Here is a 14,422-nt window from a genome sequence, read left to right as displayed (position 1 = left end):
GAACTACAACTTCAGTATGATTTCTGCACAAAAATTCATGATGACTATGGAAAAGCAATTTTTATCATTTACCATAATCATTGATTTCATTGCAAAGAAATGAAACATTGAAGTACATAAACGAAAAATATTCAGTCTTATCGTTTGATTTAATTTTGAACGGAATAACTTTATACATGGGGTTTTTATTTATACTTTTCATTAAGATAACGTAAGCTGTCTACTCACTACAAAAGTATCAATACCAACCCAATTATACTCAATGACAATTGAATGAAATGGATATTTAGGTTTTATAAAATGTATAATTTATGTATTACATGTTTATCTAACAGTGTCAATCATGCAGTTATAATAAAGTTTGTTATATATGGTTATATGTAAAAAATAGTTTTTTCGCCTTTTTCACAACAACTTTCTTTCGCTGCAGTTTGGAACAAGAAAAGAATACTACTAACTTGATACATTGCTATTTTTCACTTTACGATGATTACACGTAATTCAACATTTAATCATAGCAACTTTATCCAATTGCAAACAGTCTCATAATTATAAAGTCTAAAGTTTGTAAACTCTGAAGTCATCACTTGGATTGAGGTTCGTATGTTTTCCTGTGAAATACTTTTTTGATTAAATTATAATAACTCTGGTTTTACTAAGTGCAGTGGGAAACGAAACCCCAGATGCAAAACTTCCTTACCTAAATAGCGCCCGAGGTTTCTAGACTTTAGGTGATATAATCGAGTTTTAAGTGACACAAGTTGGCATATCACCTACAGACGAAATCACAGACATTTTATGGGGGCATAAGATGTTATATTAAAAGAAATGTAATATTTTAACCATTTGCCAAGAAATAAGGTCATATATTGATGTACTTAGATATTCTTATTACTTATAATACAGCTTACAACTTAATTTTTTTTAAATCTGAGCACTATATTACCTTGATGTTGACACTGAACTTTCATAGGTTTCTATTGATACATTGACATTGTGGTCTTTGCTAAAATGCATTTCAAAAAACATCATTGCCCACTTTTTATGTGAATTATATAAGCCCTCTTTGTGTTTGTGTATCTTCGTTTATGTAATTTTCTTGAAAGTTCATTTCCTAAAATATAGCTTTTGAAACAGCGATTAAAATCTTCTTTACTGACACAGTTAAATCAACCTTTGCATTGTTGTGTGAGAACATTCTTCATTAGAAGAGTGATTAAACATTATACACACTGCATGTTAGAAACATGTAATAAAAGTTTGTCTTTGCTTTTGGAATTATCATAAAACATTGCTACCTTATTCAATATATATATATATAATACTTGTTTCAAAGCAGTTTAAGTCATTATTATCATATGAGAAATGATCACAACAAAGCAATAATGTATCTTAAACCTCTATGTCTGGACTTTTGATATCATACCAGTATATTTGAATGTTATATGACTCATTTTATTTTAATATAATATTTAAAATTATCAAACTTCTTCTGATCATTTGCACTCCTACATGCACAGTTAATGTAAATGTATAATCACAGCAGTCACTGAACTTTTATTACATGTTTCTGTAATACAATGTAAGTAGAGCATTTTTCTAGAAATATATATTTTCTCCATATTATTTTCTCTTTGCGAAAAGGAAATATACTTATTAAAGAATCTTATAATAGGGTAATAACTTATTAGTAGTGCGTTTTGATCAGGGAGATGGAATTCGACGCAAGTCGCACGAGGCGCTTACTGACTGAAATCAAAATATTAAAACATCAACAACAGTTGAATAAGACATTCCGGATCAACACGTTATTAATATATTATATATCAATGGTTTAAATCACTTAAAAGACACATGATTTCGTAATAAATGTTATCTTCATGACAGACTTGTTTTATGACGTCATTCCTATCTGTCGGCTATCATTGCACAATGATACTTGATGGACGTCAGTATAGTGGATTTTGGACTACCGTATATAATAATAATAATAATAATAATAATAATAATAATAATAATAACTATGATATACAAAATTTATACAAAAGCATTTGATAATAATATTATTTTAATAATCAAGCTAGCGAAAGTTGAAATACCAAGAAAAACTTCCTAACATAAAATGGCCCAAATCTCAAGACAAGAACAGCTATTACTCTCAAATTAGTCAGGCAAACAGCTCCCAGCAGGGAAAGGGTCAAGTGGTCAGTTTACAGCTATGGTCGATTAGTTCCACTGATAAGCCCGAGCATCAGCTTGATGCTCAGTAGCGGCATAAACTGTAGGACTGTGTATTCACTATTATGTTGCAGTAATTTAAGAGAAATAAAAATGTTATCCTGTCAGAAAACATTTAGACTGCACATATTCATGATTTGTTTTCATTCTTAAAATAATAAGAATCAAGAATGTGTTAACTTCCAAAGTATCAGCTGAAATAAGAGTGTTAGAGCTTTTCATGATAATTTAATGTATTTGTAATTTCAGTAATCCATATTTATAGCATATGAGTTTCAAATAAAGTACAAATAGATAAATGAACTTAAAAAAAATGAATATTGAAAAATACCGCTACTCTGGCCTTGAAATGATCATTCCATGTACCTTGAAGTGTTCAATGTTGTATGTAAATTTTAACTGTCTTATTATTTTTAAGAAATGCAATAAAACTAATTCTTCTATTTAAATATTTAAAGTATACTAAATCTGTTCTGAAATGTTCTGAACGACAAAAACAAGTGAAAATACAATGTACAGCTCGCTTCTCAGAAACATGTGTTAGAAATTTAAAACCAGCTGGGCAGTCAGTATTTATACCTCTGTGGCTTGCTTAAGATCATTATCACAGAGATGTTAATAAACACTGACCCTGGGTTACCTTTATCAAAATGATAAGTTTGGAGGGCAAAAACTCTGGACTGGACCAGTATGTATTTTGCTGCATGACAATAATAGAGGAAGGCACGCCGTTTTTCATGTATACATATATCTTTATGCTATATCTATCATAAATGGGAGAAAACTGAGTTTAAATACTTCCTTTGTATTTTTTATGCAGTTATCGATATTATTTATATAAATTCAACAATGCTTGGGAGCCTTAATAATAGAAAGACCACAGTTTGGCTTTTTTGTTCGAAAACAATTAATCCTTAAATCTATGTTTATCTCAAAGGGTCCGTCAAGTCTCTGCATCAACTTATTGCTTGATTAAATAAAATTACATGGTTAAAAAGAACTTCACAAGCCTTGTTAATAAGCAGAAATTGACGGCGTTGTTTTCGTAGTCCTGGTTGTATCTGACTTCATATCCGGTCTGCTTGAAACGGGCAGGAATTTCTCCTGTACGTTCTGTCAAGTTTTTCAAGTTTTATTCATACTCTTGGCCCACATGGGCATGAAAGGTAACAAAACATGTATCAAAAACATAAAACAGCAAGAAAAATAGAAATATGAAGATGAACAGCAAAAAACAAACAAACAAACATATCAGCATATCATGAAAATATTTTTTAGAATAAAATTAAGGAAAATTCAAATAAATATAGAAGTTATGATTAACATATTTATGTCTTTCATAAAGAAAGTGATTACAATTGAAAATATAATGAAACTCGTCTCCTAATTCTTGTCTATCACACAGTGTACAACGCCTTTTTCCTCTTTCAATTCCGTAGAAACGACCCTTATCAATAGGTAAATTAAAATGTTGGCATCTATTCAATAAAGTGAGCGGTACTGAGAAAGGGCAATTAACAGACGTTCATAATTATAACTGATTGGTCGAAACCTATGTTCGTGTATTCGATTTTAATGAATGAACAATATAAATATTAGTGTTTTGTTCAATGTGTTATCATGCTTGGATCTGATCAACGATAATGTTAATAAAATGCCGTTCCATTGGTACAAAACAATGTTTCATACAATATACTTAAAAGTATAGCTGTAACCATTTAATTGTTTTAATTTTGATGTTCATGTTCAGTTGATATTCAAAATATACTGTCAGGTTTCATGAATTGAGAAGACATCCGCAGCAGGATGAAGGCAAAAAATAAAAGTGCGCCAACAGATGCAATCATATAATTATATTTCATCAAATTCCCTTTCCTCAAAAATGGTTTATTATAAACCAGACTTATAACTCTTAACCCATTTCCCTCAGTGATGACCCAATTAACGAAGATGCGTTCGTTTTAAGCTTACGGAGGTGTGTACCGACTCACCAATCAAACGCATACAGCGTGGAGGTGTGTGAGTATTGTGTTCACGTGTGCGCAGGGAATACATACAAGTTACAGAAGGTAACATTTTTACTTTTCTATAAGATAAATATTGTAAACTGACGTTGAAGTTATACTTTATAATTAAAAACATTTATACTAACAAAATTGCACGGTTAAACTATAGCTACTGGCTTCGTTTTAGCTATTAAATATCCTTGTGTTTGAAATAAGGAAATAAATCATACTGGATACAGCAATTTCTTGAAAAGACTTTCCTCAGCTTTAGAGTTTCGAAAATTGCATGATTCTAATTCGGCTGACGTCAGCTTCAGCAGTCGTCAGTTTTCAGCATATATGTAGGAGAGGCGGATCCGGGTTACCCGATCAGTGTTCAATATCGAAATAGCAGCAAGTGCTTCTGACAAGTTTCTTGGAACACTCAACATCATAGGCAGTTTTGAGTGACATTCATAAAGGTATACCATATAAATGACGACGCCAGTGATCATTGTGCACGGAGGCGCCTGGTCCATTCCGGATGATATTGTGGGTGAGTCGCGGGCTGGCACGAAGGCGGCGGCAAGGGCCGGCTATGCTGTGCTGTCCAGCGGCGGTACCGCCATTGACGCTATACAAGCGGCTGTTCGAGTACTCGAGGATGATCCCTGCTTTGACGCCGGTACGTGTATTCGTTAAGAATGTGTCTGATTGAATGGAATTGTTAAAATTCATCTGTTAGTATAACTATACTTCAAAATTTACACGTACATATTTGTATATTTAGATATATGTCACTATTATACAAGAGGCTAACAACATTCCCCACCCCCTTGGTACGAGATATTGAAGGATATTTTAAGGAGTACTCTGCTTGAGTAGTTAAAGCCGGTCGATTTATTTGTAGCATTTAAATTTAATTTGATTTAAAATCCATGTTTCTAAGTATTCATTAAGATAACGTAAGCTGTCTACTCACTACAAAAGTATCAATACCAACCCAATTATACTCAATGACAATTGAATGAAATGGATATTTAGGTTTTATAAAATGTATAATTTATGTATTACATGTTTATCTAACAGTGTCAATCATGCAGTTATAATAAAGTTTGTTATATATGGTTATATGTAAAAAATAGTTTTTTCGCCTTTTTCACAACAACTTTCTTTCGCTGCAGTTTGGAACAAGAAAAGAATACTACTAACTTGATACATTGCTATTTTTCACTTTACGATGATTACACGTAATTCAACATTTAATCATAGCAACTTTATCCAATTGCAAACAGTCTCATAATTATAAAGTCTAAAGTTTGTAAACTCTGAAGTCATCACTTGGATTGAGGTTCGTATGTTTTCCTGTGAAATACTTTTTTGATTAAATTATAATAACTCTGGTTTTACTAAGTGCAGTGGGAAACGAAACCCCAGATGCAAAACTTCCTTACCTAAATAGCGCCCGAGGTTTCTAGACTTTAGGTGATATAATCGAGTTTTAAGTGACACAAGTTGGCATATCACCTACAGACGAAATCACAGACATTTTATGGGGGCATAAGATGTTATATTAAAAGAAATGTAATATTTTAACCATTTGCCAAGAAATAAGGTCATATATTGATGTACTTAGATATTCTTATTACTTATAATACAGCTTACAACTTAATTTTTTTTAAATCTGAGCACTATATTACCTTGATGTTGACACTGAACTTTCATAGGTTTCTATTGATACATTGACATTGTGGTCTTTGCTAAAATGCATTTCAAAAAACATCATTGCCCACTTTTTATGTGAATTATATAAGCCCTCTTTGTGTTTGTGTATCTTCGTTTATGTAATTTTCTTGAAAGTTCATTTCCTAAAATATAGCTTTTGAAACAGCGATTAAAATCTTCTTTACTGACACAGTTAAATCAACCTTTGCATTGTTGTGTGAGAACATTCTTCATTAGAAGAGTGATTAAACATTATACACACTGCATGTTAGAAACATGTAATAAAAGTTTGTCTTTGCTTTTGGAATTATCATAAAACATTGCTACCTTATTTCAATATATATATATATATATATATATATATATATATATATATATATATAATACTTGTTTCAAAGCAGTTTAAGTCATTATTATCATATGAGAAATGATCACAACAAAGCAATAATGTATCTTAAACCTCTATGTCTGGACTTTTGATATCATACCAGTATATTTGAATGTTATATGACTCATTTTATTTTAATATAATATTTAAAATTATCAAACTTCTTCTGATCATTTGCACTCCTACATGCACAGTTAATGTAAATGTATAATCACAGCAGTCACTGAACTTTTATTACATGTTTCTGTAATACAATGTAAGTAGAGCATTTTTCTAGAAATATATATTTTCTCCATATTATTTTCTCTTTGCGAAAAGGAAATATACTTATTAAAGAATCTTATAATAGGGTAATAACTTATTAGTAGTGCGTTTTGATCAGGGAGATGGAATTCGACGCAAGTCGCACGAGGCGCTTACTGACTGAAATCAAAATATTAAAACATCAACAACAGTTGAATAAGACATTCCGGATCAACACGTTATTAATATATTATATATCAATGGTTTAAATCACTTAAAAGACACATGATTTCGTAATAAATGTTATCTTCATGACAGACTTGTTTTATGACGTCATTCCTATCTGTCGGCTATCATTGCACAATGATACTTGATGGACGTCAGTATAGTGGATTTTGGACTACCGTATATAATAATAATAATAATAATAATAATAATAACTATGATATACAAAATTTATACAAAAGCATTTGATAATAATATTATTTTAATAATCAAGCTAGCGAAAGTTGAAATACCAAGAAAAACTTCCTAACATAAAATGGCCCAAATCTCAAGACAAGAACAGCTATTACTCTCAAATTAGTCAGGCAAACAGCTCCCAGCAGGGAAAGGGTCAAGTGGTCAGTTTACAGCTATGGTCGATTAGTTCCACTGATAAGCCCGAGCATCAGCTTGATGCTCAGTAGCGGCATAAACTGTAGGACTGTGTATTCACTATTATGTTGCAGTAATTTAAGAGAAATAAAAATGTTATCCTGTCAGAAAACATTTAGACTGCACATATTCATGATTTGTTTTCATTCTTAAAATAATAAGAATCAAGAATGTGTTAACTTCCAAAGTATCAGCTGAAATAAGAGTGTTAGAGCTTTTCATGATAATTTAATGTATTTGTAATTTCAGTAATCCATATTTATAGCATATGAGTCTCAAATAAAGTACAAATAGATAAATGAACTTAAAAAAAATGAATATTGAAAAATACCGCTACTCTGGCCTTGAAATGATCATTCCATGTACCTTGAAGTGTTCAATGTTGTATGTAAATTTTAACTGTCTTATTATTTTTAAGAAATGCAATAAAACTAATTCTTCTATTTAAATATTTAAAGTATACTAAATCTGTTCTGAAATGTTCTGAACGACAAAAACAAGTGAAAATACAATGTACAGCTCGCTTCTCAGAAACATGTGTTAGAAATTTAAAACCAGCTGGGCAGTCAGTATTTATACCTCTGTGGCTTGCTTAAGATCATTATCACAGAGATGTTAATAAACACTGACCCTGGGTTACCTTTATCAAAATGATAAGTTTGGAGGGCAAAAACTCTGGACTGGACCAGTATGTATTTTGCTGCATGACAATAATAGAGGAAGGCACGCCGTTTTTCATGTATACATATATCTTTATGCTATATCTATCATAAATGGGAGAAAACTGAGTTTAAATACTTCCTTTGTATTTTTTATGCAGTTATCGATATTATTTATATAAATTCAACAATGCTTGGGAGCCTTAATAATAGAAAGACCACAGTTTGGCTTTTTTGTTCGAAAACAATTAATCCTTAAATCTATGTTTATCTCAAAGGGTCCGTCAAGTCTCTGCATCAACTTATTGCTTGATTAAATAAAATTACATGGTTAAAAAGAACTTCACAAGCCTTGTTAATAAGCAGAAATTGACGGCGTTGTTTTCGTAGTCCTGGTTGTATCTGACTTCATATCCGGTCTGCTTGAAACGGGCAGGAATTTCTCCTGTACGTTCTGTCAAGTTTTTCAAGTTTTATTCATACTCTTGGCCCACATGGGCATGAAAGGTAACAAAACATGTATCAAAAACATAAAACAGCAAGAAAAATAGAAATATGAAGATGAACAGCAAAAAACAAACAAACAAACATATCAGCATATCATGAAAATATTTTTTAGAATAAAATTAAGGAAAATTCAAATAAATATAGAAGTTATGATTAACATATTTATGTCTTTCATAAAGAAAGTGATTACAATTGAAAATATAATGAAACTCGTCTCCTAATTCTTGTCTATCACACAGTGTACAACGCCTTTTTCCTCTTTCAATTCCGTAGAAACGACCCTTATCAATAGGTAAATTAAAATTTTGGCATCTATTCAATAAAGTGAGCGGTACTGAGAAAGGGCAATTAACAGACGTTCATAATTATAACTGATTGGTCGAAACCTATGTTCGTGTATTCGATTTTAATGAATGAACAATATAAATATTAGTGTTTTGTTCAATGTGTTATCATGCTTGGATCTGATCAACGATAATGTTAATAAAATGCCGTTCCATTGGTACAAAACAATGTTTCATACAATATACTTAAAAGTATAGCTGTAACCATTTAATTGTTTTAATTTTGATGTTCATGTTCAGTTGATATTCAAAATATACTGTCAGGTTTCATGAATTGAGAAGACATCCGCAGCAGGATGAAGGCAAAAAATAAAAGTGCGCCAACAGATGCAATCATATAATTATATTTCATCAAATTCCCTTTCCTCAAAAATGGTTTATTATAAACCAGACTTATAACTCTTAACCCATTTCCCTCAGTGATGACCCAATTAACGAAGATGCGTTCGTTTTAAGCTTACGGAGGTGTGTACCGACTCACCAATCAAACGCATACAGCGTGGAGGTGTGTGAGTATTGTGTTCACGTGTGCGCAGGGAATACATACAAGTTACAGAAGGTAACATTTTTACTTTTCTATAAGATAAATATTGTAAACTGACGTTGAAGTTATACTTTATAATTAAAAACATTTATACTAACAAAATTGCACGGTTAAACTATAGCTACTGGCTTCGTTTTAGCTATTAAATATCCTTGTGTTTGAAATAAGGAAATAAATCATACTGGATACAGCAATTTCTTGAAAAGACTTTCCTCAGCTTTAGAGTTTCGAAAATTGCATGATTCTAATTCGGCTGACGTCAGCTTCAGCAGTCGTCAGTTTTCAGCATATATGTAGGAGAGGCGGATCCGGGTTACCCGATCAGTGTTCAATATCGAAATAGCAGCAAGTGCTTCTGACAAGTTTCTTGGAACACTCAACATCATAGGCAGTTTTGAGTGACATTCATAAAGGTATACCATATAAATGACGACGCCAGTGATCATTGTGCACGGAGGCGCCTGGTCCATTCCGGATGATATTGTGGGTGAGTCGCGGGCTGGCACGAAGGCGGCGGCAAGGGCCGGCTATGCTGTGCTGTCCAGCGGCGGTACCGCCATTGACGCTATACAAGCGGCTGTTCGAGTACTCGAGGATGATCCCTGCTTTGACGCCGGTACGTGTATTCGTTAAGAATGTGTCTGATTGAATGGAATTGTTAAAATTCATCTGTTAGTATAACTATACTTCAAAATTTACACGTACATATTTGTATATTTAGATATATGTCACTATTATACAAGAGGCTAACAACATTCCCCACCCCCTTGGTACGAGATATTGAAGGATATTTTAAGGAGTACTCTGCTTGAGTAGTTAAAGCCGGTCGATTTCTTTGTAGCATTTAAATTTAATTTGATTTAAAATCCATGTTTCTAAGTATCCTAATTTTTAATCTTTTTCAGAAAAAAATATGTTTAAACTCTGGAAGAGCATTCAGGACTATCTTGAAACAAGCGAATGCTAGACAAGTTAATACCATACTGTGTAGAAAAACACATGTTTTTCATTTGACAAACATGCAGGCTCATTCCTGCACCATGCCATGTGTGTATATATCTGTAGCAAACATTTGTTAAATACATGTTGTAATCAATTGGTTGGTATGGAAAATTCGAAAATGTCCACGCCTGTCACTTTTTTACTGGTTTGCATTGACCAAATACACGATCGATGTCTCATGTTTTATTCAAGGGACGGGTTCCGTGCTGACGGCTAACGGAGACGTGGAGATGGACGCTGTGATCATGGACGGGCGAACGCTCGAATCGGGGGCTGTCGCCTGCGTCCACAACATCAAGAACCCAATCGAACTTGCAAGGAATGTCATGGAAAAGGTGAGACGGGGTTATTGGATATAATATTGAGTTGGTTTTGTGTATGATCTAATTTGATGGCCTTGACTTTATCATTCCTATTTTGAAATACGGGTATGTCAACGTTATACAGAACCCATCGCAATTGCCAGGAAGGCCATGGGTCAAGTGAGACGGGTTTTGGGGTTATTACCTGAGTGGTTTTTTTGTAAAACCTTATTATGATCTCTGACCTATATTTATTAAATCGATCTTATCATCCTGTCAAAAGGAAATCGTATTCGTGGATGAAAAATCCAATTTACATTGATACTGTGGGTGTTTCCATGTATATATATATATAATCAGAATTAACCGATAAAGAACTTTTTAGCAGCTTGGAATTAAATGGTGCTTTAGAGAAATTGGAAAAGGGATCGATACCAGACAAACGAATTTAGCTATTGCCCTTCCTACAAATGTATCTATTTAGATGGGAATCAACGGTATCACGCAACAGTTGTTTGAATGTTGTTGTTTTTTCGTAGACTCTGTTAAAAGAATAGTGCGTATTTTATATTAAGTAAAACACCCCTAAATTCCTGTAAACTATATGTCTTTTGCAGACCGACCACTGCCTGTTGGTGGGACCAGGCGCCAACCTGTTCGCAGAGGAAGTGGGTATCAAGCGCGTGCCGACAGAGACCCTGGTGTCCGCGAAGGCCGTCCGCGAACTACAGTTCTACCACGCCAACTACGACTGCACCGTTCATGACCTTTTTCGACAGAGGTGAGTACCGGATACTTCTGCGTCCGATAGTACAGTACTTCCGGTGCTGGTCTAAATTGATTCCCTTTCATGATTGCTGTGTTGGAGTTAGTGCTTGCTAGTCAGATGTCTTTAAAGAATTAATAGATACCACAAAAATGTGTTTTACCAAAAAAGGTGTGCAAACTACAATGTTCTGTTTTGATGCTTATCTTTTGTGTGCCCGCATAACACATGTGTATCGCTAGCTGGTATATATCAGTACAAACGACTAGATCAAGATACAATTAATTAGCCTGAAACCAGACATATTAAGGAAACCTTTAATGGCGATAAGGCAGTGTGAGGTCAGGCGGTTAGTGTGTTCAAGTCTTGCGCTGTCCTGGAACATGTCGATCAAACTTGACCAACTTTTGTTGGTGACAGTTTCTGCTTGCTCCATGTTTCTTCTTTTCACGGCCAAGTCGACAGACATTTCTTGCAGTGAGGAGTTGGCCGTATTAAATATAGTTATACTTTCCATAGTCTCAATCTAACGAACAACATTTCAAAACCAGACTGACATATTCAAGTTTCAACATAATTAACCCATAAGCAGCGGCACCATTTTGTTCATGTGTTACGACCTCCAAACGAAACAGAGAATGAAAACCCAACAACAAACATTAAACAATAGCATGACTTAATACACACGAAATATTAAGAACACCTAATTTCCCACGAAAGGTTGAAATGTAATTATCACAGAATAATTTGATTGAATCCAAGATTTCAGAAATATTTCAGCTTCGTTCAAAGATCCTGAAAAATACATAATAAAACTATTATAAGGGGAACACTTTCGTTTTCTTTAAATTGACACTCTTATTCAAAATCCATACATACACATAAATAACAAATAGAAATTGGCAAGTGCTAAGATTTACTGTGATCTACTTTCGTCTTATAAGACGCCGTGTTTTCTGCATATTTCTTTCAAATTAAACTCAGTATCTTTCATAAGAACTATTGTTTTCGGCATTTATGCATCCTTTTTAGTACATCAAAACAATTGTATTTATTGTGGTAGATCTTATTTCGGAGTAAGCGTGCATCTTTGATGTATCTAAGTCACCTGTCAATGAAACTATATTATTGAACAATGAAGAACTGAATCTAAAATATATGTATACATGTAACACTTGAAGTTAACTGTACGAGTACTTATAATTTCAGGGGTTCCGGTCACGACACTGTGGGTGCAGTGGCTCTGGACGTCAACGGTAACGTGGCGTACGGAACGTCAACGGGTGGCATTTCCTGTAAAAAGCCGGGTCGCGTTGGTGATAGCCCTATCATAGGTACGCCCGCCCTCGAAATAGCATATTAGTAAAACGTTCGTGAAATAAGTAATTACGTGAAATTGGTGTGATTTCGTAGCCAAATAGTCTAAGAAGTGTTTCTCAATTATTTAACGTGGACGCTTAAAATTGGTGAATGCAATTTAAAAAAAAACAACAGCTAATGCAATATACTTCATATGCATTGTAATATAGATTTTGTTATATGTACCTAGAAATCAATACTGTCTACTAATTCATGAAATCATGTCGGCTCCGTTGTGTACAGGTGCGGGCGGATACGCGGACAACGATGTAGGCGGCATCTCATGCACGGGACACGGGGAGTCCATCTCCAAGGTCGTGCTGGCACACCAGGTCATCGCCGCTATGAGGACAGGTGAGGAATATCGAGAAGTGGAAGTTTAGATGCTAATATTGGAACGCTTACCAAGACTGGATTTCTTTCCAGCGTACATAGACTTATTTCAAAAGTGAAGTCAGTATCATCGTTGGAAATGTCAATTGAAATTAGGCTGTAACACTTCTTTAAAGTGACAAGCACATATACAATATTCTAGTATGGGAACAACTTCCAGGGTCCATCACTCCGAATCGAATATTTATTGGGTTTTGTATTTTGATAAAGATAGAACAACCGAGGATTTCGCATTCGGTGTTCTCGATGTCCAGACATATTCGATGTATATCATATCCAACATTGATCAAATATGTGTTCTCCATTCAACTTCAGGAACGGACGCACAGGAGGCGGCAGACAAGGCGCTTGCCAACATGGCGTCGCGGGTGGACGGGTACGGGGGCGTTATCGTGCTGGGCCGTGAAGGCGACGTTGCGCTCTCCTTCACCACAGAGCGCATGTCGTGGGCTTGGGCCAAGGAAGGCACTATTCACAGCGGCGTCAACCCGGGTGAAGACTTTCGGGAACCTGTTGACGTCACCAATGGTGACGTTGCTAACGGTGATGTACAGAACGGAGGCGCATCTAACAGTGATGTTTAGGGGTGTTATAGCATTTTTGATTGGTTAGACGTGTTTTTGTGTTGCTGGTTTAAATATACGTGCGATCGCTGTTGAAGAAGGTGATATATTTAATATGATCATGTTGAAAAGCATCTGACTCAAAATTGGACTTCTTATAAAGCCAGTATAGTACGAAATTGGACAATATCTGTTCCGATTTCCAACTGCTACCGAAGATAATCAAAATTGAAAGAAAGATACGTTTATTCCAAGAGCAAATGTGATTTTTAGCAGGTGTTTTGTTTTATTATCTATGCTATTATACCTGTTTAAAATGTGTGATTTGATACGTCAAGTTATAATTATCTACCGGAACCATCAACTCAGGTATTATTATGACACATATCGCACACTCATATTTGCTATATATTGTACAACATGCAATTGTCAAAAAAATAAATTTGCCGTTAAAAACGGAATCCTGGCCACAAGTGTGCCTTTGTGCTATTTGCATGCACCGTTATCTGTACGAGTTATAAGCAAGTTTAACATGTCGAAAATTCAACAAGATAAGTTTCCTTCTAGCGGACTATACGGATGGTGATGACATTGTAAAAGTGTTGTATCATGTTACGGTTGTGCATAATTATGCTTTCAAAGTGGTGTATGTTTGTGTTGCCAATTACAAAACTTACGTTTAAGCTTTTGTAAAGTAACTATTGTATTACATGTATGTGCCAGAGTTCAATCCAACCTCATAACATA

General features: G+C 34.1%; 1 protein-coding gene across 4 annotated transcripts; it reads left to right on the top strand.

The window, feature by feature from the left end:
* The first annotated feature begins 9,235 nt into the window (after positions 1 to 9,235).
* Positions 9,236 to 14,039, top strand: LOC128208084 (isoaspartyl peptidase/L-asparaginase-like). Of its 4 annotated transcripts, none has more exons than XM_052911428.1 (7): positions 9,236 to 9,305; positions 9,577 to 9,906; positions 10,485 to 10,627; positions 11,212 to 11,375; positions 12,570 to 12,694; positions 12,963 to 13,073; positions 13,428 to 14,039. In XM_052911428.1, the coding sequence occupies exons 2-7, from the start codon at positions 9,717 to 9,719 to the stop codon at positions 13,694 to 13,696; spliced, it is 1,002 nt and encodes a 333-aa protein (XP_052767388.1). In that variant the 5' UTR covers positions 9,236 to 9,305; positions 9,577 to 9,716; the 3' UTR covers positions 13,697 to 14,039. The 4 variants fall into 4 exon arrangements, with proteins under 4 accessions (XP_052767388.1, XP_052767389.1, XP_052767387.1 ...); XM_052911429.1 differs by having other exon boundaries at positions 9,245 to 9,305; positions 9,588 to 9,906; XM_052911427.1 differs by having other exon boundaries at positions 9,256 to 9,305; positions 9,554 to 9,906.
* Positions 14,040 to 14,422: the final 383 nt, after the last annotated feature.

This window comes from Mya arenaria, chromosome 11 (assembly GCF_026914265.1).
Source record: "Mya arenaria isolate MELC-2E11 chromosome 11, ASM2691426v1".
Classification (NCBI taxonomy): Eukaryota; Metazoa; Mollusca; class Bivalvia; order Myida; family Myidae; genus Mya; species Mya arenaria.
Note: the sequence above shows the minus strand (reverse complement) of the source record. Positions and strands in the feature narration are given on the sequence as shown.